We start from the raw sequence: 26642 nt of genomic DNA on the forward strand, positions 1-26642 counted from the left end.
GAGGGGGAGGAGAGGGGGGGGAGGGGGGGGGAGGAGGGGGGGGGAGGAGGGGGGGGGGAGGGGGGGGAGGGAGGGGGAGGGATGGGGGGGGGGGATGGGAGGGATGAGGGGGGGGGAGGAGGGGGGGATGGAGGAGGGGGGAGATGAGGGGGGATGAGTGGGGGGGAGGGGGGGAGGGATGAGGAGGGGGATGAGGGGGGAGGGAGGATGGGGGGGATGAGGGGGGGTATGAGGAGGGGAGGATGAGGGGGGGGGGGAGGGGGGGGGGGGAGAGGATGAGGGGGGGGGAGGATGAGGGGGGGGAGGGGGGGATGAGGGGGGAGAGGGGGGATGAGGGGGGGGATGAGGGGGGGGATTGAGGGGGGGAGGGGGGAGGGGGGGGGGGGGGATGAGGGGGGGGAGGGGAATGAGGGGGGGGATGGGGGGGGATGTGGGAGGGGGGGATGGGGGGATGGATGGGGGGGTGAGTGGGGGGGATGAGGGGGGGGAGGAGGGGGGGAGGGGGAGGTGGGGGGGGGGAGGGGGGGGGATGGGAGGATTGGGGGGTGATGAGGGGGGGATGAGGGGGGGGATGAGGGGGAGGGGGGGGGGGGGATGGAGGGGGGGAGGGATGATGGGGGGGGGATGAGGGGGGATGAGGGGGGATGATGGGGGGATGAGGGGGGATGATGGGGGGGATGAGGGGGGATGAGGGGGGGGATGAGGGGGGGGATGAGGGGGGAGGGATGATGGGGGGGATGAGGGGGGGGGGAGGGGGGAGGGATGAGGGGGGGGATGAGGGGGGGGATGAGGGGGGGGATGAGGGGGGAGGGATGATGGGGGGGGATGAGGGGGGATGAGGGGGGATGATGGGGGGATGAGGGGGGATGAGGGGGGATGATGGGGGGGATGAGGGGGGATGATGGGGGGGATGAGGGGGATGAGGGGGATGATGGGGGGGATGAGGGGGGATGATGGGGGGGATGAGGGGGGATGATGGGGGGATGAGGGGGGATGATGGGGGGGATGAGGGGGGATGATGGGGGGGATGAGGGGGGGGGGGAGGGGGGAGGGATGAGGGGGGAGGGAGAGGAAGGAAGAGACTCACTCTTGTGGGGGGACAGGGACAGGGTCAGGGTCAGGGTCAGGGGGGGGTCAACCCCAGGGGTTGGGGGGGGGGCGTCGTTTGGTTTTAACGCCAACGGTGCTCGATGGGCGTGACTGCGCCTGCGTCGAGCCCGCCCTATGCCCTCTGGGAGTTGTAGTGCGATTGCTAATGGCGGCTGCGCACTGCCTACATCTCCCAGGATGCGCCGCGGTCGCTGGAGCAGAGGGGCGCCCACTGCCCTCTGGGAGTTGTAGTGCGATTGCTCGTTCGCGGCTGCGCACTGCCTACATCTCCCAGGATGCGCTGCGGTCGCTGGAGCAGAGGGGCGCCCACTGCCCTCTGGGAGTTGTAGTGCGATTGCTCGTTCGCGGCTGCGCACTGCCTACATCTCCCAGGATGCCCGGCCACCGCCCACCTGAGCCAACAGGTTGTCACTGGGCCACAGGTAAAGCACCTGCCTCCTTATAGAGGCTATGACACTAAATATCACCAGCAGTATAGCACAGGTAAGTAAATAGTTTCACTACAAATATGGGTTGGAAGGAATATGAAGTTTAGTCTGAATTTAATCTGAATTTAGTCTGAAGAAGTGTCACGACCCGAAACATCACATATTTTATTTCTTCACTCCATAGATGCTGCCTCACCAGCTGAGTTTCTCCAACATTTTTGTCTACCTTTGTAGGAAGGAATATGTGTATTATGTGTAGGAAGGAATATGTAGAATGCTGGTTTGAACTGAATATAGACACAAAAGCTGGAATAACTCAGCAGGACAGGCAGCATCTCTGGAGAGGAATGGGTGACGTTTCTGGTTGAGACCCTTCTTCATACTAGTTACTTTTTTTGCACATCTTTCATTCATTGTTGTTTATCTCTTTATTATTGCATATATAGTCTCATTTCCCTTTTACCCATACTAGTCAGAAAAAGGCCACGACCCAAAATGTCACCCATTCCTTCTCTCCAGAGATGCTGCCTGTCCCGTTTTGGTGTCTATCTTCCCCAATGGTTTATAGAGCTTTACATTAAATTTACACTGAATTCAAATGTATTTTACACTTGTTTAAATGTGTTCTAGATAAATCAAACTTAATGCTCATTGATTCAATGATACTTCAAACCCAGGTTCCTATCTCACCAAAGAAAGCACAAAGGAGATGAGGAGCAATTTTTTTAGTCAGAGGGTGGTGATTCTGTGGAATTCATTGCCACAGAAGGCTGTGGTTGACAAGTCATTGTATATTTTTAAGGTGGAGATTGACAAATTCTTGATTAGTTCAGGTGTCAGGGGTTATAGGGAGAAGGCAGGAGAATGGGGTTGTGAGGGAAAGATAGATCAGCCATAATTGAATAACAGAGTAGGCTAGATGGGCCGAAACGCTTAATTCTTCTCCTAGAACTTTATGATGTTATGAAATAAGGAACTGCAAATGTAGGTTTACAAAAAAGACACAAAATGCTTGTGTAACCCAGCAGGTAGCATCTCAGGAGAACATGGATAGGTGACATTTCGGGTCGGGATCCTAATTTGAAGATCATGTTTAGTTTGGTTTATTATTGTCACGTGTACCGAGGTACAGTGAAAAGCTCTTTTGTTATGAGTTATCCAGTCAGTAGAAAGACAATACATGATGACAACCAAGCCGTTCACAGTGTACGGATACAGGATAAAGGGAATAACATTTAGTCAAGATGAAGTCCAGTTGAGTCCAACAGATAAAGATAGTCTAATGGTCTCCAATGAGGTAGATAGTAGGTCAGGACCATTCACTAGTTGGTGATAGGATAGTGCAGTTGCCTTTGCAATAAATCCATCCCAGGTTTTCATCCCAACAAAGCAAACATGAAGAAATAAAGAACTGCAGATCAGGCTTACAAAAAAAACAAAGTGCAAAGGAACTCAACGAGTCAGGCGGCATCTTTGGAGGGAATTGAGAGGCGACGTTTCGGGTCGGGACCAGAAACACGACATATCAATTTCTCTGATGCTCTAAGTTACTCCAGCATATTGTGTTAGTCTGTTTGCATATTTGAATCTTTGCTGCCACCTTCAGACATATGTTCATCAAGGCAGATTGTTCCAGTGTAAAATAAAGGCAGTTTAACAAAAATAACACCTATAATTAATTCATTTTTAAAAGTAGTTGCAGGAACATTAGATTTATAATTTAGAGATACAGCGTGCAAACAAGTCTTTCGGCCCACTGAATCCACACTGACCAGCGATCACCCCACTGGTCAGTAGCACTATCCTACACACTAGGGACAATTTACAATTTTACCAAGGTCAATTAAACTGCAAACCTGGATGTCTTTGGAGTGAGCGAGGAAACTGTTGCAGCCAGAGAAAACCCAGGCAGTCACAGGGAGAACGTACAAACTCCGCACAGACAGCACCCACAGTCAGGATTGAACCGGGGTCTCTGGCACTGTGATGCAGCAGGTCTACTGCTGCGCCACCGTGCCGCCCTCAGTGCTTCTTCTTTCGTGTCCATCTTGTTTCAAGTGTTGACATCGCTGTCATCGTCCATCCTGAAAAAGACGCATGCTGCCCTCATATTTAAAAAAACGCTGCGACCTAGCTGAGGCCTCGAGTACGCGGAGACCACTCTCGAGCACGAAGGAGAGTTACGAAGACCTCGTGTCGACCATGCTGCGAGTATGAGTCGTGGGCAAACTCACCAGAACTCGCGGATTAGGTCGCCCAAGTGGGACAGCCCCTTTAAACTAATTTAAAACATTCTCAGACTGTGTTTGTGAGCAATGCAAACATTGGACCAGTAATGTAAATATAACATCTCTTGGCTAACTTATGAGACTCTTTCTCTTCTTTGTCTTCTTGCCAATATTGAATGAAGAAATGGCAACATTGCCACTTCAATCTCAGATAGATCTGCTACAAAATAAACAAAACGTTTAATGTAACAACAGCAGCAAAGACAGGGAAAGGTAAGAATTATTAAGTATTCAAAGGAAACAGGAAATCATTCAATCCATCGTTTCCACATCACTGAGTATTGGAAATTTGATTATCAGGGCTGATAAATTGGATGATGCAAGCCACGACAAATTGTGTTCTTATAAGTTTTTTTGTGTTAGTAATAAACAGTGTCTTCTGGAAATAGAATAGAATAGAATAGAATAGTTTCTTTATTGTCATTGTAACATGAACCATGTACAACGAAATTGTAAAATGTCAGCCAGTCAGTGCACCATTCAAACATTTCTAAAAGCTAACGATACATACAAGGTAAAATATTTAAAAAAAGAGATAAACAACTAAAATAAATATCATAAAAATAGCACGCATAAACACCCAGCCCTACATCCTTCTGTCGATTTCACAGTCTCTTAGTATGTATCGCCCCTGCGTTCCTTGGCGGCTACATTTCGTGCCTTTATAGCAGTGGGGTAAAAACTGTTTTTAAGTCTGTTTGTCCTTGTCCTTGTAGATCTGTACCGTCTGCCTGACGGTAACAGTTCAAACAGGGAGTGTCCGGGGTGGGAAATGTCCTTTATAATACTCTGGGAAATAGACACAAAATTGACACAAAACAGTTAGATGCAGCCCTTAGGGCTAACAGAATCAAGGGATATGGGGAAAAGTACTGATTTTGGATGATCAGCCATGATGATATTGAATGGCTCGAAGGGCCGATTGGCCTACTCCTGCACCTCTGTTTCCAAAATGCTGGATTAACTCAGCGGGCTCTGAGTACCTGCGCAGTACTGTTCTGCATTCTATGTTCACCCACAATACTTCAGATAGATGGCATGAAAGTGGCCAGTAGGGCATGAAGGTGTAGAAACAAGGAACTGCAGACGCTGGTTTACACAAATGGACACAAAGTGCTGGAGTAACTCAGCGGGTCCGGCAGCATCTCTGGAGAACACGGATAGGTGACGTTTCTGGTCGGGACCCTTCTTCAGACTCTGGAACTTTTATAAACAAATTACTCGAATGATTAAATCCACAACTTGATTATAATTGTTGAAAACATTATAATAATATTGAATTATCATGAAATGAGTCCCTGTAGTGCCATAACTCTTAATATGTCTGTATAAGAATTGAAAATGATAAAATGTATGCATACATTAGCTCAACTAAATTGAGAATAATGGCTCTGAAGGATCTGCATGGACAACGTAATTGCAGCTATTAATTTTGAAAATAAGGATTTTCTTATTCAAATATCTTGAATGGGTTTGCCATATGAGCAGATTCAACAGATTAAGCCGATTAAAGGGGCTGATTGTAGTTATATCATATATATTTTATCCACGTAGGAGTCCGTGGATATATCGTAGCGGCTCGTAATGCCAGTCGTAGGTACTCGGGGCATCAGGTAAGTCGGGACGTTTTTTCATGATGAAAAATGTGCACAAGTAAAAAAAATAGCCCCGAGTATCTACAGCTGGCATAACGAGCCGCTACGATATATCCACGGCCTCCCATGGACTTGTTACGAGCATTCTGCGAGTTTGAAAATTCGGGAGAATTCGTGAATAAGTGGCGAGAATTCGTGAATAACTCGGGAAAGTGGGACAGGCCCTTAACTGGGCCCGGTAAATACGCCCCTAGTGTGCAGGGAGTGGATGCGGAAGTGAGATGACACAGAACTAGTGTGAACGGGTGATCGATGGGTGCAGTGGGCCGAAGGGCCTGATTCAATGCTGTATCTTTCAATCATTCAAAAAAAAAAATACCTGCAGATTTTGGAAATCTGAAATTAAAACAGACAAATTATTTTGCATTTGAAATGGAAATGGAAGGAATAGAGGTAAAGGTCTGAAGAAGGGTCTCGACCCGAAACATCACCCATTCCTTCTCTCCAGTATTTTGTGTCTATCTAAAGATCAAACCAGGCAGGGCTACAATATATAAATTTATTTCTAAGAAGCTTGCGAGTAAATAGGAAGAGTGGAAATGAATGCCTGCGATGCATTACCACATGGACACAATATCACCGGGCAAATGCCAGCTGACAAGGAAGAATCTGAAGAATGGAAAGAAGGACAAAGCAGAGCTTGTTGTGCTATGCTGCAGTCCTTGACAACCATGCAGGCCTAGCGAGTGGAACTGAGACCGGCACAGAGAACGAGAGAGAGAGAGAGAGAGGGGGAGAGCCTGTGAATTACTGAAAGCAGAAGTGAAAGACTTAGTGTGAAAATATGACGTCAGCAGATCAAGGAGAACGTTTCGCCAGTCAAAATACCTTGCAAGTTTACTGCCGCAGTTTAGTTTAGAGATACAGCGCGGAAACAGGCCATTCGGACCCCCGAGTCTGCGCCGGCCAGCGATCCCCGCACATGAACACTATCCTACACACACTAGGGACAATTTTTTACATTTACACCAAGTTAATTAACCTACAAGCCTGAGATAATAATACTTGGAATATCAGAACAAAGTTTAACACTCACAACAAGCCAAAAAAACATCCTCGACTACAGTATAATAACTGGGAAAAAATTAATATTAAATTTTGGAAAGGCCCTATAACCCCCACAATTAAAATGTGGATTGTGGAAATGTCAGAGACCCTACATCTAGAAAGAAATAGACTTCTCTTAATGAACAAACAAGAACATTTTGTTAAAATATGGGCTCCATTCATTAACTATTTGAAGGGATAGACTGGCCCAGCACGAAAACCCAACTGAAGCTTGAACTCAGGATTAGATGAAAAGTTATACTTTATAATTCACGAACCTATCTCCAATGACGTATTATTAGTAATTCATTCCACTTTTTCTCTTTTTTGACATTTGTAATTCTTTTTTTCTCTTTCTCTCTCTTTCTATCTATATAAAAAAAACACTAGAGTGTGGGAGGAAACGGAAGATCTCGGAGAAAACCAACACTGGTCACGTGGAGAAAATACAGCACCTGTAGTCAGGATGGAACCCAGATCTCTGGCGCTGTAGAGTAGTAGGCTTACCGCTGCACCACTGTGCCACCTGAGTTGTTATTCTTTTCAGGGCAAGGTTCTACAATCAAATAAATGCCTCAAACTGATGCAGTGTCGTGACATACATCCGAAAAGTTAGTTTACATCAAGTTGTTCCTAACAACCTTTTAGGAAATGGCGCCTTTATGAAAAATAACTCTTCTTTGGAAAGACAGAATATACCTAAAAATAGATGACCTGGAATATACCTTGATTAGAAACTTGTGTTGAACTTATATTCAGTTTTGATTGGTTCTTTTCACACCTTACATGAATAGCTACTTCCCCACAGCCATCAGGCTATTAAACCTGGCTCGGACAAAACTCTGATTATTAGCAACCACTTTCTGTTATTTGCACTACCAGTTTATTTATTCATGTGTGTATATATTTATATCATGGTATATGGACACATTTATCTGTTTTGTAGTAAATGCCTACTATTTTCTGTGTGCTTAAGCAAAGCAAGAATTTCATTGTCCTATACAGGGACACATGACAATAAACTCACTTGAACTTGAACTTGAACTTGTACCCTTCCATATCCCGTTTCCCTCTGTTCAGTGATGATCAGCCATGATCATATTGAATGGTGGTGCTGGCTCAAAGGGCTGAATGGCCTACTCCTGCACCTGTTTTTTTTAACTTTGTTTCTTTGTTAGTTTAGTTTATTCTCACCTGTACCGAGGCACAGTGACATTTTTTTGTTGCATGCTATCTAGTCTTCCCTGACTCTCACTCTGACGAAGGGTCTCAACCCGAAACGTCACCAATTCCTTCTCTCCAGAGGTGCTGCCCGTCCCGCTGAGTTACTCCAGCATTTTTGAGCCTATCTCCTCCCTCAGCCATGATTATTTGGTGTAAACCAGTATCTGCAGTTCTTTCCTACAAATTCTATAGGCAGTTCATGCACTGTAGGATTAGTGTAAATGGTTGCTTGATGGGGCTGAGGAGACCTTTTTGTGCTCTATCACTCACTTGTCCCACCTCTGTGAGCTGTTTATCTATTTTTCAGTGTGCAGTATATGTTAAGAAGTAAATCAAATAGCATGAAAGTTAATTTATTTGTGTTTTCTGTACTTATATGTCATATGTATAAATTCATTTGCAGGATAAATGGCTCTAATGCTAGCACATCACTCCTCAAATATGGGACACAAAACTGGACACTATATTCCTAATGTGGTCTGACCAGTGCCTTATAAAGCCTCATCAATACATCCCTGTTTTTATATTGTAAGCTAAACAAACCTCATATGAGGGCCAGTTTCTCCAGCTACCCTTCCCTTTGTCTCTTGCTCAAGATATCCACATCTGTAGTTTCTTGTGTCACAATCTCTTTCCTCAAAAAATAGGAACTAAAATTGGTCACATGTACGTCAAATGTGGTCGTACTAATACCTTGGTCAGTTGCATTAAGATTACCTGCCTTTATACTCCCAATTCTCTGGAAATAAAGGGGCTGTCCCACTGCGGCGACCTAATTGGCGAGTGTAGAAGAGTTTGCCTTCGACTCATACTCGCAGCATGGTCGACACGAGGTCCTAGGAGGTCTTTGTAACTCTCCTTCATGCTCGAGAGTGGTCCAACATGCTGGAAAATGCCCGCGAGTAAAAAAAGGTCTCCATGGGAAAAGTCTATATATTTTTTTACTCGTAGGTTTAGTCGAAGTAGGTCGTAGTAGGTCGAAGGTAGTCTTAGATAGTCTTCAACATAGTCGAAGGAGGTTGAAGGAGATTGAAGGAGGTGGTCTTCACTCTCCACTATTCGGTGTCCAGTTTTCCCGAAGTTAGTCGTAGCTGGTCTTCTACATAGTCGAAGGAGGTTTTCAACATGACATTTTTTCAAACTTTTCTAAACTCTTCTAAACTCGCCAATTAGGTTGCCACAGTGGGACAGCCCCTTAAGGGTAACAGTCTATTTGCCTTCCCTGCTACCTTCTGCAATTATGTGCCAGATTCCTGCACCATGCACAAACCCCTCAATGTCCTTTTCATTGTCTACAAAGCTTTCCTGACCATGCACTTTGACTTGAGTGTATTTATCAATGATATAACTGAGCTGTTTGGAGAGCAGGCAACATAAAGTTTTTCACTTTACTTCGACACTCGTGACAATAATAGACCTAAACCAAAATTAAACAGTACATATCCCAACGAGCAACACTTTTAGAAATTAATAATAAAAATATCACCACATTGAATGTTTTAGTCATGTACTGAGCGATCTCCTGTTTTCATTAACACTGCGTGGGCTACATTTTCGGAGTTAGTTTTTAAGGTTGGAGATCCAGCGCAGAAACAGGCCCTTCGGCCCACCGAGTCCCCATGACTAGCAATCACCAGACACTAGCACTATCCTACACACACACACACTAGGGATACTTTACCAAAGCCAATTAAACTACAAACCCTGCACGTCTTTGGAGTGTGGGAGGAAACCGGAGATCCCGGAGAAAACCCGCGTGGCTGCAGGGAGACTTTATTCAGGTAATAAATATATACAATACATGAACCGTGCAAAAAATTCATCCGACATTTATGGAGGTTTTACAAATTGGTCAATGCAGTCTACATACATTGCTCAAATTTCACAAATTTATCCCCCACCCTTGCCACTCATGTGGCCCACTGGCGTGGGATCCCTTCCCTTATTTTTGAGGGGTGTCTCCACCACACCCTGCCCCCATGTCCAGCAGCAGAAGGACCCTAGACTGTGCCTTGGCGTTGGCTGCACCGAGCTTCAGTGCGTCCCTCAGCACGTTCTCCTGCAGTCTGCAGCGGGCCAGTTGGTAACATTCCCCGACGGACATCTCGCTCCGCTGGGTGGTCAACAACACTCGGGCAGACCAAAGAGCGTCTTTCACCAAGTTGATGACCTTCCAGCAGCTCTCGATGCCAGTCTCTGAATGCGTCCCTGGGAACAGTCCGTAAATCACAGAGTCCTTTGTGACGGAGCTGTTCGGAATAAATAGTGACAGGGACCCTTGCAGACCTCTCCAGACCTCTCCAGACTCTCTGCAAAGAGGTGGGCAACCGCCTCCTCTCCATATTTACAATTGACAAATTCCGTATAGACAGCACCCATGGTCAAGATCGGACCCTGGTCTCTAGCGCTGTAAGGCAGCAACTCTACTGCTGAGCCACAGTGTGACCCAAATTAAATGCAAAACCGGATTGCTGGGGAAGATGAGGCACGATTGCCGTCACCTGCTTCCTGTAGCTCATCAGTCAGGGGTATGATACTAGTCTGGGGGCAAGTGCATTCCTGGACCATCTGTATACACCAGGGTCAATTTACAATTAACCTTCCGTTCCTATCGCTGTTGGGCAGTTGGAATGTGGGAGGGAAACGCAAGTACACTGGGGAAAACCCCCCACAATGTCATCCTTTGGAGAGGGTGCAGAAGAGGGGTGGGGATCGATGGAGATGATTCACTGTGCTGAGATGTGCAGTGGGGAGAGGTAAGGAGCAGATCTCTTCCCTCTGAAAATCTTTGGGCGGCACGGTGCCTTACAGCGCCAGAGACCCAGGTTCGATCCCGACTACGGGTCCTGTCGGTACGGAGTTTGCACGTTCTCCCCGTGACACGCGTGGGTTTTCTCCGGGTGCTTTGGTTTCCTCCCACACTTTAAAGACGTACAGGTTTGTAGGTTAATTGGCTTCGGTAAGATTGTAAAATTGTTCCTAATGTGTGTAGGATAGAGTTAGTATGCGGGGCGATCGCTGGTGGGCTGAAGGGCCTGTTTCCACATTGTATCTGTATCTCTAAACACCTCAACCAATTATGTCTGCATAATTTAGAGGGTGGTGGAGGCAGGTTCTCTGGATGCTTTCAAGAGAGAGCTAGACAGGGCTCTTATAAATAGCGGTCAGGGGATATGGGGAGAAGGTAGGAACGGGGTACTGATTGGGGATGATCAGCCATGATCACATTGAATGGCGGCGTTGGCTCGAAGGGCCAAATGGCCTACTCCTGCACCTATTGTCTATTGTCTATTGTATATATACACAATGAACTTTTTTTTGTGTACTATGTTTACATATTCTGTTGTGCTGCAGCAAGCAAGAATGTCATTGTCCTATCTGGGACACATGACAATAACACATTCTTGACTCTTGAACTCTAAGGATGGAATGTTCTCCCAGGGAAGAAGCCTGACGCACAAGGCCTGAAAACGGTGGCTCTTCTTTGAAAGAGGTTTGTGACTGACTTGGGGGAAGGGGGAAGGCAGATGTGACATTTAGGTTTAAAAGAAAACAGTCTTTTGAATCTTCTCCCCGTGTGACCTTGTGGTTTACATTGACATCAGGGCGTTGTGTGTGATTGGTGTCCTTCACGCCAGAGCACCCTCCCCTTCTTCCTCTGTGACAGATGTACTATCAAAACACCTAAAAAAAAAACCCCAACCCACACGCACGCACAGGCACAGGCATCGGCTAAGAAATCAAGCACTCTCAACGCGGCAGTGGTTTCAGTTGTCGAGTGTCAAGGGTCCTCTGAGCAGAAGATACCTAGACCTCCCTCCTTGCCCAGTGCCTGGTGATGGAAGATGAGGAGGCTTCACCTGTCCCTGCTACGGACCAGACCGACAAGCAGCCAGCAGAGAGCCAGTCTAAAGCCAGGCTAAAGGCCTACAAGTGGTTTACAGGCACCAAACAGAATGCCAAGAGGTGCAAGGAGGAGGAGGAGGACGATGGAGGGGAGGAGAGGGCAGATGAAGGGGACTTGAAGGAGGATGCTCAAGGTGCAGAGGCTCCCGTGCAGGAGGGTCAGGAGGAGATGGCCTCTGACCCCGAGGGTACGAGGAGTTCCCAGCAGGAACAACCATCCAAGGATGAAGCCCAAGGCAAGAAGGACCAGCTCTCCAAGAAGACCGAGCCGGCCAAGTCGGTGAGAGGTCCGGGGCGGAACCTGCGGAAGGTGAAGTCGGACTCGGCCGAAAGGATCCGGAGTTTCCTGACCTCGGTCTCCAATCGCCTGTCCAGGAAACGTTCTCTCCAGGAACCCATGCAGGTGCCGTCTCACCAAGGTACGTTGTTGCAAGCTCTGTGTTGCTGCCGGAAGGATTTTGATTTGGGAATTCTGCGGCAGGTGGATTCAAAATTCTTGGCAGGAGGAAACTATTTTCTTGGCGGGTGGGGTCACAGTGACTGATGAAGGGAATATTGGAGGAACAGCACCTCATATTTTGCCTGGGCAGCTTACAACCCAGTGATATGAGCATTGACATCTCTAACTTCAAGTAACCCTTGCTTTCCCTCTCTCTCTATCCCTCCCCCTTCCAAGTTCTCCAACCAGCGTGACTGTCCTACTGATTGGATTTTACACCGAACACCTCGTTGTCTGTCAGCTTCACCTAACAACATTTTCCTTGACCTTCTTCCCCTCTGATCTCTCGTTTTCACACCTCACCCATCCATATTTCCCTCTCCCCTGACTCTCAGTCTGATGAAGGGTCTCGGCCCGAAACGTCACCCAATCCTTCTCTCCAGAGATGCTGCCTGTCCCGCTGAGTTACTCCAGCGTTTTGTGTCTATCTTCGGTATAAAGCTGCAGTTCCTTCCTACACGTACAGCCAATATATTCTGTCTGTTTGTACAATATAGACAATTTCGCACCTAAAGCTAAATTAGAAACTTCAGGAAATCAGAGAGGCCGAATATTTGCTTAAAATATGATAAGGATCAAAGTGTGAAAGTCATATTCAGAAAGTGGCTGTAATTTATTTGTTTTTCCCCCGACACACAGCTTCACAATGATCAAAGTCTCGACCCGAAAAATCGCCCATTCCTCCTTCTCTCCAGAGATGCTGCCTCATCCGCTGAGTGACTCCAGCATTTTGTGTCTATGTTCACAATGATCATTTGAGGTGTAGTCACTGTTGTGGTATAAGAAGCAAAGCTGCCAATATGTTCACAGCTAGCTCCCACGGATAGCGCCGAAAATACGACTAGATCATCTGTTTGCCTCCAGGGATGTGTAGGAAGGAACTGTAGATGCTGGTTTATACCCAAGTCCAGAGGAAAAGGCAGCATCTCTGGAGAAAAGGAATAGGTGACGTTTTGGTTCGAGACCCTTCTTCAGACTGAGAATCAGGGGAGAGGGAAACGAGAGATATAGAAGGTGCCTGGAACAAATGAATGCAAGATATGCAACCGGCAACGATGATTGAGTAAGGGTAGAGCCCACAATGGTCCATTGTTGGCTGTGGGGAGGGCGATAACAAGTTATACAGACAGTGAAACTCAACAGGACGACAATGAAACTAGTACAATGACTAGGATGGGGGAGGGACGGGATGCAAGGGTTACTTGAAGTTAGAGAAATCAATGTTCATACTGAAGGAACTGCAGGTGCTGGTTTAAAACGAAGATAGACACAAAATGCTGGAGTAACTCAGCAGCTCAGGCAGCATCTCTGGTGACCATCTTCAGGTGTTTGTTTTATACGTCTGCACTCTCCTTCAACTCCAAAACATTCCAACTTGGACATGTAATGCCAGCCCACAGAGCAATTTATTCCCCATTAACTTTCCCTGCTACCTATTCTCCCCACGTTAAACCATTAAACACTACAACCTCCAAATAAGTTCTGAACTACATAGACTTGGGGGCATTCATTCACTTTTTGCACAGTTACAGTTTGTTTTACATGTACGTATGTGTGGATGTCTCTCTCTCTCTAACGATGAGATAGAGCGGCGCGCGAACGCGCAACTAGAGAGAGCGCGCGCGCACCTGGCGGAACCTCGCGACAACCCGCGACCCGCGCTCAACACCCCGCGAAACCGAGATCGCTCGAACTCCCGAACGCGCGACTCGCTCGAAATCTACCGCGACAACCGCACCACGCCCTCTAACCCTATAACCGCTCCCTAACGGTCTCTAGCTGCTCCTTAACTCTCTCTCGTCTCTACCTCTCTCTCCTCTCCTCCTGTCTCTCCCTCTCTCCGTCTCTCCCTCTATCGGTCTCTAACTCTCTCCTCTCTCTTCTCCCTCTCTCTGTCTCTCCCTCTCTCTGTCTCTCCCTCTCTCTGTCTCTCTCTCTCCCTCTCTCTGCCTCTCTCTCTCTCTCTCTGTCCCTCTCTATGTCTCTCTCTCTCTAACTGTCTCTCTCTCACTCCCTCTCCCTCTCTCTCTGTCTTTATTATATATATATAGAAAAGATAGATAGATAGATGGATATATAGATAGATAGATGTTTAAAAAAACATAGTGTCTATCTTCGGTGGGAATGAGTGCCTGATGGGGAGAGAAGCCCGTGAATTACTAACAGGTTGTGGGAAGCTTACAGGCAAGAAGCAAAGTGGGGAAGAGCTAATCAAGAGAAAAGAAATGCAAAGATAAGCAACATTATTACCTCAGGGCTTCTCAAATGACCACAGTGCAAAATATTCTGCTCTGCAAATTGAACAACTTCCCACACGCTTCCGGTTGAAGAGATTCCATTGTCAATTTGTTCTGAAGCTTGGTTGAGCCTCTGATAACTCTGTCACGTGAGGAGCAGGTAGATCAAAGTAGCAGCAGCTCACAAAAAGAAATACATACATGTAGCTGGATCCCCCGACAACCTGTCTGGCAGATCTGGGAAAGATCTGGGCAAGAAAGAAGTGCTGGAGTCAGGTGGCATCTATGGAGAGAGAAGCAGAGTTAATGTTACATAGAAACATAGAAAATAGGTGCAGGAGGAGGCCATTCAGCCCTTCGAGCCAGCACCGCCATTCATTGTGATCATGGCTGATTTTCCCCAATCAATAACCCATGCCTGCCTTCTCCCCATATCCCTTGACTCCACTAGCCCCTAGAGCTCTATCTAACTCTCTCTTAAATCCATCCAGTGATTTGTCCTCCACTGCCCCCTGTGGCAGGGAATTCCACAAATTCACAAATCTCTGGGTGAAAAAGTTTTTTCTCACCTTAGTCTTAAATGACCTCCCCTTTATTCTCAGACTGTGACCCTGGTTCTGGACTCGCCCAACATTGGGAACATTTTTCCTGCATCTAGCTTGTCCAGTCCTTTTATAATTTTATATGTTTCTATAAGACGTCCCTTCATCCTTCTAAACTCCAGTGAATACAAGCCTAGTCTTTTCAATCTTTCCTCATATGACAGTCCCGCCATCCCAGGGATCAATCTCGTGAACCTACGCTGGACTGCCTCAATCACAAGGATGTCCTTCCTCAAATTAGGAGACCAAAACTGCACGCAATACTCCAGGTTGTTTTAGGTTGAAGATAGACACAAAATGCTGGAGTAACTCAGCGGGACAGGCAGCATCTCTGGAGAGAAGGAATGGGTGACGTTTCGGGTCGAGACCCTTCTCCGGTTTCCTCCCACACAATAAAAACCTACAAGTTTGTCTTACAATGGGATCATGATGAATCAGCCAGTATCCTATCTTATGGAAGTACCATTCTGAAGTCTGATAAGAGAGGGGAAGAAACAGTCCCTGAGTCTTTTGGTTCATGCTGTCAAGCTTTGTCCTTCTGCCAATGGGAGCAGGGAGAAGAAGGAATGACTGGAATGGGATAAGTTGTTGATTATGATGGCTTATTCTCTGAGGCAGCGTGAAATGTAGATGGAGTTAATAGTGAGATGTCTGGTCTGTGTGATGGACTGGGCTACAGGTGCAACAAAGGATGTGACCAGTGAGGCAAGAGTGACCTGACAACGTGATGGAGCAGTCATCCCCCGAGGACCAGAGACCGTGGTGGAGGATGGAGTCGGTGATGATGATAGAATTGATGGGTGAGGAGCGAGGAGAGGAAAGGAGAGTGAACTGGTGTCTGGTCATCCATGCTCTCCTGATCGGACGAGGAGAGGGATGTGGCATCCATGCAAGAAAAAGGCTGAAGGCCCACAATAGCCTGGGACTTGCCTGGAACAGGCACCGCTCATAAGAACTGGTGCATGGACTGGACTTTGAAAATGGCGCCAAAACATGGTGCCTCTTGCATGGGGGCTCAGTAGATTATTTCTGTACACTAGCTAATTGGGGATCAGGGGTATGGCAACACTCTACTGTTCTGCTTGTAAGAAACATAATTTCACTGTGTGTTAGCACTTTGCACATATAAAAGCCACATTGAGCCATGGAATTATTGGACCAGTGAGCCATTGAATTGTTAAAGAAGGAACTGCAGATGCTGGAAAATCGAAGGTGGACAAAAATGCACAAAAGGTAGACAATCATTGAATTATTGGACTGCGTTCTTCCATGGAGGATGGGATGCTGCTCTTCCTATCGCTCTCCGGTAGGAAGCGGCCGATTTAGGAAACTACAAGCCACAGGGTGTGTTCCATTCCGACGCCGGAGTTTCGATCGTCACAGCGAGAGGGCTAGTACATTGGGCCGTCCGTAGCGGTGACTGGGGAGGGTTCAAAGACCCAGAGGAAGATGACTGGATTTTATCGCCTTCCATCACAGTGGGAAACATTGATTCCACTGTGGTGGATGTTCATGTTAAACTCTATTTTATGTCAAGTTGTTACGTGGGCGGAGCACCAAGGCAAATTCCTTGTATGTGAATACTTGGCCAATAATTACTTACTTATTGTGTGTTGTGTTCTTTTTATTCATGTGGCTGCATGGTAACTCAAAGCTCTCTGCACCAATTGGTGCATGTGACAATAAATGTGAGCTTAAACTTCACGGAGACTGCCGACATCCTTGGTCTTTCGCCACGTCGTATGTTGAGGTTGGTAACCCACACTTGACGGTTGAGAATGTGGAACAGGAAGTGAGTCATCCATTGTGCACCTTTAGTTGTCTTCCTGTCTGTACCACACTGAGTGGCAGGAAACCGGAGTGTTGCCAGAATTGAGAGTACGCGATGCGCCAGTCACATAGGCACAGCAGCATCATCCCCAACTATCTTAAACATTGATCAGTCTGAAGAAGGGTTTCGGCCCGAAACGTCGCCTATTTCCTTCGCTCCATAGATGCTGCTGCACCTGCTGAGTTTCCCCAGCAATTTTGTGTACCCTATCTTAAACAAACCTTTGATTTCAATCAGAGATAGACACAAAAAGCCGGAGTAACTCAGCGGGCCAGACGACATCTCCGGAGAAAAGGAATAGATGATGTTCCGGGTCGAGACCCTTCCTCAGACTTTCTGTCCTAGGCCTCCTCCATTGTCAGAGTCAATCAACAGTGTTCGAACAACTCAAAGAGTCCCGACCCAAAACTTGGCTCATTCATGTTCTCCGGAGAGAAGGAATGGGTGACTTTTCGTGTCAAGACCTGGTCTGAAGAAGGATCTCGCCCAATAGGTCACCCATTCCCCTCTCTCCAGAGATACTGTCTGTCCCACTGAGTTACTCTGGCATTTTATGTCTATCCTCGGTGTGAACCAACATCTGCAGTTCCTTCCTACACATGTTCTCCGGGGATGCTGCCTGACCCGCTGAGTTACTCCCGCACTTTGTGTTAATAAATAAATAAATGATGGGTCCTTGTCCCAAATATTATGGAGGCCACTGCAGTTACGTTATTTACATTATTTACATTGTACAGGGTGACACAGTGGTAGAGTTGCTGCCTTACAGCACTAACAGCACCAGAGGCCCAGGTTCGATCCCGACTACTGGTGCTTGTATGTACGGAGTTTGTACGTTCTCCCCGTAACCGCGTGGGTTTTCTCCCAGATCTTCTGTTTCCTCCCACAGTCCAAAGACATACATGTCTGTAAGTTAATTGCTTGGTATAAATATAAAATTATCCCCAGTGTGTGTAGGATAGTGTTTGTGTGCGGGGATCGCTGGTCGGCGTGGACCCGGTGGGCTGAAAGGCCTGTTTCCACGCTGCATCTCTGAACTAAGCTAAACTAATATTAAAGGTAGACAAAAAATGCTGGAGAAACTAAGCGGGGGAGGAAGCATCTATGGAGAGAAGGAATTGGCGACGTTTCGGGTCGAGACCCTTCTTCATACTCAAGTAGTCCAGCATCTGCAGTTCTTTCTTAAACTAATATTAGTGAGTATATTGAGGAAACTCTCCCTTCTTCTCTAAATAGTTCCTCACCTTAACATGTACTCAAAGCTTCCGTGTGGTAGAGACAAAATGTTGGGAGTAACTCAGCGGGACAGGCAGCATCTCTGGAGAGAAGGAATGGGTGACGTTTCGGGTGAAGAAGGGTCTCGACCCAAAACGTCACCCATTCCTTCTCTCCAGAGATGCTGCCTGTCCCGCTGAGTTACTCCAGCTTTTTGTGTCAATCCTCAGTAGAACAGTACAGTACAGCACAGGCCCTTCGGCCCACAATTTCCGTGCCGTACATGATGCCAAGTTAACCTAATCTCCTCTGCCTGCATGTAATCCGTATCCCTCCATTCCCTGCATATCCATGTGCCTGTCTTAAACACCACTATCGTATCTGCCTCCACCACCACCCCTGGCAGTACGTTCCATGCACCCACCACCCTCTGTGTAAACACTTGCCCTGCACATCCCCTTTAAACTTTGCCCCTCTCACCTTAAAGCTGTGCCCTCTAGGAAAATAGGAAAAAGGTTCTGACTGTCTACCCTGTCTATCAGATAGATAGAGCTTCCGTACTGTGTCGCTAAACTAAGCTAAGGTCCTGATGGTTCTTCCCATTTGTTTCAACAGATGAAGTTGAGGCAGGGGTGGAGGGCTCCAGCCAATCTCCTCCCATTTCGTTGGTGCCTTCTGCTAGAGTGCCAGTCTGGGACGTCAACAACTGCACGCTGGTCGATGGTCAACTCCTGCTGATGTCTCGGGACGATGAGGTAACAGGTCATCTTACTGTTCATTCATAAGTGCATAAGTTCTCGGAGAATTAGGCCATTCGGCCCATCAAGACTACTCCGCCATTCGATCACAGCGGATCTATCTTCCCATCTCTACCCCATTTACCTGCCTTCTCCCCATAAGGGGGATCGCAGGTCTGTGTGGACTTGATGGGCTGAAGGGCCTGTTTCCATGCTGTATCTCTAAAGTCTAAAGTAAATGTTTCTGGTTACAGAACTACAGGTCTCGGCTCCGGACCGGCAGCTCAATGTCGGAGGTCAGCTTCACCCCCTCACACCCCTGGGGTAAGTTCTACCTCCTCCATGAAGCACCACCTTCAGCCAAAAGCCTCCTTCACCCAAACCCACCCCCCATATCCACACCTCGCCCCAAACCCACCCCCCACCACAAATCCACCCCTCACCCCAAACCTCAACCAAATCGAACTCTCTCACCCCAAAGCCTCCTTCACCCAAAGTTCACCGTCACTCAAGCCCCTTCCTTGCCCCGTCCCCTTCCCTCACTCCTCACCACAAACCGCTACCGTACCCCATCCACTCCCTCACACCAATGCCTCCTTCACCCAAACCTGTCCCAAACCCGAACCCCACCCTCACCTCAAACCCCTCCGACCCAAAACCCTCCCTCACCCCAAATCACCCTCCCTCTCCCCACCCCGAACTTCTCCCTCATCCCAACCCTCTCCTCACCTCAAACCACTCCCTCACCCCAGACCCCTCTGTCACCCAATTCCTCCCTTGCTCCAAACCCCTCCCTTCCCCCAAACCTCACCCCAACCACTGCCTCTCCTCAAACCTTGCCTGACCCCTCGTTCACTCAAACCATCCCAAGCCCCTGCTCCTTCACTCCTCAGCTCAAGCCCCTTTCTCACCCCAACACTCCCCTCCCCCCCCCCCCCATCCCAAACACCTCCCTCTCTCCCCTCACTCCTCACCCCAACGCCACGGATGACCAGTTAAACTAGGGACAATTTACAATTTTGCCTGTACGTCGATGGAGTGTAGGAGGAAACCAGAGCACCCGGAGAAAACCCATGTGGTCACAGGGAGAACATGCAAACTCCACACAGACAGCACCCGTAGTCAAGGTCCGTAATTACGTTGTCAGGAACCTGTCACAGACAGCACCCGTGGTCAGGATCGAACCCGGGTCTCTGGCACTAGAAGGCAGGAATTGTTGCCAATAATTCAAAAGTAGCTCACTAGCTGGACGTTGTGAGCGCCTACCTACGGGCCAGAAGGTAGCAACGAATAAAAGGACTGGTCCGGCAGGACTGTAAAGCATCCACCAGGATGTGCAGCAACTCGACTTGCAGTTCGTACTTTGTCCAGCAGGTGATTTCCATGAGACATTGAACCAATGGGTTCCCATCACCTTGCTTTCTTTCTGAAAGAAATAAGTCTCATTTTTTGAGACTGGCGGCACGGTGGCGCAGCGGTAGAGTCGCTGCTTTACAGCGCCGGAGACCCGGGTTCGATCCCAACTACGGGTGCTGTCTGTACGGAGTTTGTACGCTCTCCCCCTGACCTGCGTGGTGGGTTTTCTCCGGGATCTCCGGTTTCCTCCCACACTCCAAAGACGTACAGGTTTGTAGGTTAATTGGCTTGGTATGAATGTAAATTGTCCCTTGTGTGTGTGTGTGTTGGGTAGTGTTAATGTGCGGGGGTCGGTGGTCGGTCCGGACTAGGTGGGCCGAAGGGCCTGTTTCCGCGCTGTGTCTCTATACTAAGAAGGGTGACCTGATGAAGGTTATAAAAACATGAGATGTTTCCACTAAGGTGCAAGAACCTTACTGAAGGTAAGGTTCCACTGAAGGCAAGACCAGGTCAAGTGGACTTACGAACCTATGAGTAGTGTATGGTGCAGTACAGCCACGAATGCTTCCTTTTGCAACTTTTTGATTATGTTTTGTAACTTCTTCTTCTTCTTGCGAATGAAACATAAACCAAAGGAATAGTTAGATCTCAAGCCGGGTGTTGTGCAGCCAGGTTGATGTGTCTGTTGGCGTCAATGTCTGCCGGGCCCTGACACAGCTCCGTTTGGTGGGTGGTAGAGCGGGCACCCAGAGATGACATGGTTGGCTGTCTTTTGTTCTGCTTTGCATTCACAGGCTGGAATTTGCAACTGAAACACTTTTGTAACTGAAACACTGAGACGGGTTTACGAGGGTGACTAATTTCTGTCAGAGCGGAGCAGTGAACCACTAGTATCCCCGCTGTTTGCAATCCAACAGCGCGCTGTGGAAAATGTTCCCTGCTGCAGCTCCCCCAACATCGTTGGTCTCTGTCTGGTTTCAGGCAGATGTGGTTTGTTGGCCTTATTTCTAAACGGCTCGATTGGCGAGATTAATAAAGGTAGTTGTGGTGAGCAGGAAATGATTAGAGCTTTTCAGAAAGCAGAAAAAAACCTGTAAGAGGTGGCAGGAAGCAGTTTATGCTGTTTTTTATTTTTTTTTATCCACGGATGTGGTTTGTCTTTGGCAAGGCCAGCGTTTATTGAGCAATCCCAGTTGTCCTTGAGATGGTGGTGGTGGGATGCCTTCTTAAACCCCTGCTGTCCCTCTGGTGAAGTCAGCCCCACACTGCTGTTGTGTGGCACAGCGGTACAGCACCGGAGACCCAGGTTCGATCCTGACTCCAGCTGCTGTCTGTACGGAGTTTGTACATTCTCCCCGTGACCAGCTTGGGTTTTCTCCGGGATCTCCGGTTTCCTCCCACACTCCAAAGATACAGGTTTGTAGGTCAATTGGCTTGGTATGAATGTAAATTGTCCCTAGCATGTAGGATATGTGTGCAGGGCAGTGTTTGTGTACGGGGGCCAATGGTCGGCAGGGATTCAGTGGGCCGAAGGGCCTGTTTCCACACTCTATCTCTAAACTCAACAAACTAAAGACTTCTTCTTCTTGCGTATGGCGTGCACAGCCTAAAGTTGTATGACAACTTGTTCTATATAATCTTATTTGTTTGTGCACGCCGGGTTGATTGCATTCGTCGAAACAGGGCGGACCACGTGAAGGTTGCAATCTCCCACCCCGAACTAAATGACGTGATATTGTTGACTTGATAATTTTTTACTTACCAGAAATATTGAGGAATGTGGGACAAAGATGGGTGGGTGGAAACAAAACGCTGGAGTAACTCAGCAGGACAGGCAGCATCTCTGGAGAGAAGGAATTGGTGACGTTTCAGGTCGAGACCCTTCTTCAGACTCCAGTCTCCAGTTTAAACCAGCAACTGCAGTTCCTTCCCACACAAAGATGGGTGGGTCATAAGTCGCCCTGATAGTGGGACAGCATGAAAAGGGCTGAAGGGCCTGCTTCTACCTGTCAACTCAGCGAGTGGCCTCTGTGAATGTGAAATTGCAAAAAAAATAAAGGGTCAGTGGATGTAGATTCACATTTCAGAAGGGAAAGATCTTTATGTTCATAAGTGATAGGAGCAGAATTAGGCCATTCGGCCCATCAAGGCTACTCCATGGCTGATCTATCTCTCCCTCTTAACCCCATTCTCCTGCCTTCTCCCCATAACCCCTGACACCCGTAGTAATCAAGAAGACTTTGGGAGTGGGAGGGGGGGGGGACACCTATCACTGGGGCAAACGACTCCTGGGATTTCCGCATTGAGGTGTTGGGCACGGACCTGGTGTGAATCTAAGAAGCAAACCTTAATCTCTTTAAGAATCAAGGGAAATTTTGCTGCTGCCTGTGAGGCGTACTTCTGCTGACAGGAAGCAACGCTGATCGTGAAAAAAAAAAACCGAGGTCTGAGGCAGAATCTTTCCTCGCAATCAAACCGTGGAGGTCACCTGACCGGAGGGGATGGGTGTTGGTGCTGAAACCCAAATTGTCACCCCAGCACTCTGGTGTGTGAGAGGCAGTGTAGTGCTGGAGCTGCCCCTGTCCTAGGGGAATGACCCGGCTCTTGCAGAGTGAAGGGCAACTAAAGTGACACCACTGCTATCGGAGGCAGCAGGACAGACCAAGGAAGTTGGGGGTCCTCCAAGTGAGGAGGAGGAGGTGAAATGGGTGTGAAGACCTGGCTAGTGTGTGGGGCACATCAAGGTAAGAGAACAACCTGCGTTCCGACTATCTCCAAACCATACACTACTGAAGCATAGTACTGTATCTGAGAGGCTTATCTACTATGTATGAGTAGGAAGGAACTGCAGATGCTGGTTTTTAACTAATGATAGACACCAAAAGCTGCCGTAACTCAGCGGGACAGGCAGCATATCTGGAGAGAAGGAATGGGTGATGTTCTTCAGACTGAAGAAGAGTCTCAACCCAAAACGCCACCCATTCCCTCTCTCTGCCTGTCCCGCTGAGTTATTCCAGCTTTTTGTGTCTACCCAATATGTATCTTAAGTGCTTATGTATAGTGATACTTACAGAGTGATACAGTGTGGAAACAGGCCGTACGACCCAACTTGCCCACACCGGCCAACATGTCCCAGGTACACTAGTCACACCCGCCCGCGTTTGGCTCATATCCTTCCAAACCCATCCTATCCATGTACCTGTCTAACTATTTCTTAGTTGTTTGGATAGTCCCTGCCTCAACAACCTCCTCTGGCAGCTTGCTCCATACACCCACCATCCTATGTATGAAAAAATACTTGTACAGAACTCCATACAAAAATGAATTTCACTGTACCAAGGGTTGCAATTTGAAAATAAGGGGTCGGCCATTTGGGACTGAGATGAGGAAAAGCCTTTTCACCCAGAGAGTTGTGAATCTGTGGAATTCTCTGCCACAGAAGTCAGTGAAGGCTAATTCACTGGATGTTTTCAAGAGAGAGTTAGATATGGCTCTTAGGGCTAATGGGAATCAAGGGATATGGGGAGAAAGCAGGAACGGGGTACTGATTTCAGCCATGATCGTATTGAATGGTGGTGCTGGCTCGAAGGGCCGAATGGCCTACCCCTACACTTATATTCTATGTTTCTATGGTACATGTGACAAATACAGTACCATAACCATTGCGTCAGGCTTTAGAAGGCTCCTGCCGCCTTTACGATATGTTTTAATCAGCTGTCAATCTGATTAACTTGAAAGAAAACAAAGTAAAGGGATAATGAGTTATTATTCAACTGTACAACAGGTGAGATGGTTGACTTGGCTTATGTACAATTGTAAAATGCCCCCAGTGTGTAGAATAGTGCTAGTGTATGGGGTGATCGCTAGTCCGCAAGGACTCAGTGGGCCGAAGGGCCTATTTCCGTGCTGTATCTCTAAAGGTCCTCCAACGGATTGTTGGTTGCTGCAGCTTGCAGCATCTGCAGCATCTCTTGTTCAAGTTCAAGTTCAAGTGAGTTTATTGTCATGTGTCCCTGATAGGACATATTGTGTCTCCCCGTGACCATGTGGATTCCCCTGGGATACTCCAGTTTCCTCCCACATCCCCCCTAGACTGAAGAAGGGTCTCGACCAGAAACGTCACCTATTCCTTTTCTCCAGAGATGCTGCCTGACCCGCTGAGTTGCTCCACATTTCCGTGTCTGTCCTAAGTAGGCTAGGTTGGTAGGTTAATTGTCCTGAATTGCTTCTCAGGTGTAGGCAAGTGGTGGAATCCAATGGGATTTATTGAGATGGTGGGGAGAAGGAAAAATGGGGGGTTAGCCTAGGATGAGTGTATAAGAAGGAACTGCAGATGCTGGAAAATCGAAGGTGGACAAAAGTGCTGGAGAAACTCAGCGGGTGCAGCAGCATTTATGGAGCGAAGGAAGTAGGCAACGGGCCGAAACCCTTCTTCAGACTGAACAGTCCCAGCATTTTTGTCTACCGTAGGTTGATTGATGGGCAGTGAGAACTCGGCGGGCCGAAGGGCCCGTTTCTGTGCTGTATTTCTCTCTATGCCTTCAAAAACAAGTCGTCAAGTCAAGAGAATTTATTGTCATGTGTCCCAGATAGGACAATGAAACTCTTGCTTGCTGCAGCACAACAGAATATTGTGAGCAAAACAAATAACAACATTAAATTAGGAGGAATCATGTATAAAACAAAGTTACTTCCCTTTGCCGACTAAACCAATGGATTTAAATCCTGTTCATAATCAATTGGTTCTCGGATTCCATTTTGGGTTTGATCTGTTCTGGGAGATGGAGCAACTAGTAATCAAAAAATCCATCTGTCTCTGCCTTAGAAATATCCTCATCCCACTTTCTTGGGATCATCTCGTAACTTGGTGCTGGCCTACTCCTGCACCTATTGTCTATTGTCTAACTCCATTGGGGACAACAGTGGGGCATCATTTTAACACCTATCTCTCAGGTGGGTGCAGATGAATGGAGCTTCAAAGACGAATAGGGAATTTAATTTCGCTGCTTTGGTCAATATTTATCTCACAAGGGCCAACGTAAAATGTAATAATTTGAGACACAAGGAACTGCAGATGCTGGAGTCTTGCATAGAGCACAGAATGCTGGAGTAACACAGCAGGTTAGGCAGCAACTCTGGAGGACATAGACAGTGACGTTTCAGGTTGGGACCCTTCTTCACCCCGATTGAGATGTGATGATTAATTGTTGGCTGTTCGTGGGAGCTTGCTGGGAGCTGGGTCAAATATTGCAGCAGGGACTATACTTAAGACGTCTTGAGGTTGTGAAACATTTTCAGTTCCTTTTTAATTTAGCTTTGTCAGAGGGTTGTCTCCAGATCTTAAGGTTGGAAGCTCATCTATTTCTCTTAGGTGGAGCATCCTTAATGTTTAATGTTTTATGTGGCATTCCTAACTGTCACTGTATGTCATGTTGTCACTTGCGGGCGGAGCACCAAGCCAAATTCCTTGTATGTGAATACTTGGCCAATAAACGTATTCATTCATTCATCCACCCAACCTTGAGAGAAGATAGAAACATGGAAACATAGAAAATAGGTGCAGGAATAGGCCATTCGGCCCATCGAGCCTGCACCACCATTCAATAAGATCTTGGCTGATCATCCAGAATCAGCACCCGTTCCTGCTTTCTCCCCATATCCCTTGATTCCCTTAGCCCTAAGAGCTATATCTAACTCTCTCCTGAACATATCTAGTGAATTGGCCTCCACTGCCTTCTGTGGCAGAGAATTCAACAGATTCACAACCCTCTGGCTGTAAAAGTGTTTCCTAAATGGCCCACTGCTTATTCTTAAACTGTGTGACCCCTGGTTCTGGACTCCCCCAACACGGGATACATTTTTCCTGCATCTAGCCTGTCCAATCCCTTAAGATCGTTGACAAGGCTTTGGAGAAATGACAAATGAGGCAACGGACAATATTTTTCACAGAAACCTTCTAGTGTGGAGCAACTGGAAGCCACATTATCTCAATCATCTCGGTTGTTGTAATACTGCTCAGAAACCAATGCACTACTGAGTCCAGAGCTTTATTTTTGTGGAAGTTAGTATGACACAGGCAGTACCACCAACTGAGAGTGACTGAGAAACGCCAGGCGTGTTACACGAATATGAGTATAAATATAAATAATGTTGTAATTTGGAAACTGGTAGATGACGTTCATGTGAATGTGTTGGATTTCAATAGTGTCAAGTGAAATGGACATCACCCCATAAGAAGGGTGTGGACCCGAAACGTCACCCATTCCTTCTCTCCAGAGATGCTGCCTGTCCCGCTGAGTTACTCCAGCTTGTTGTGTCACCCTATAAGTTACTGGATGGGGCAAAGGGATCTCAGTTTGGATGAATGCTAAATAGAGTTTTGATGAAGTTCTTAATGAAGGGAGTGTGGTTCCTCTAATTTATATTTGGAATTTATTTTATGCTGCATCCGGGCATGTTAGAGATACAGCATGGAAACAGGCCCTTTGGCCCACCCAGTCCATGCCG

The 26642-nt window shown here is 47.4% G+C and overlaps 1 protein-coding gene across 2 annotated transcripts in view; it reads left to right on the forward strand.

Moving 5' to 3' along the window:
- Positions 1–11474: 11474 nt before the first annotated feature.
- LOC116991952 (ras GTPase-activating protein nGAP-like) overlaps positions 11475–26642 on the forward strand; it is a 40975-nt gene continuing 25807 nt past the window's right edge. Inside the window, exons 1-3 of one of the 2 annotated variants that reach the window (XM_033050961.1) lie at positions 11475–12077; positions 18658–18797; positions 19034–19103. In XM_033050961.1, the coding sequence (XP_032906852.1) occupies positions 11591–12077; positions 18658–18797; positions 19034–19103 (697 nt within the window). In that variant the 5' untranslated portion in view covers positions 11475–11590. Of the gene's footprint in view, positions 12078–18657; positions 18798–19033; positions 19104–22730; positions 22880–26642 lie in introns of those variants that run through there. The other variant, XM_033050962.1, reaches the window with a different exon arrangement.

This window comes from Amblyraja radiata, chromosome 35 (assembly GCF_010909765.2).
Source record: "Amblyraja radiata isolate CabotCenter1 chromosome 35, sAmbRad1.1.pri, whole genome shotgun sequence".
In the NCBI taxonomy this organism is placed as follows: Eukaryota; Metazoa; Chordata; class Chondrichthyes; order Rajiformes; family Rajidae; genus Amblyraja; species Amblyraja radiata.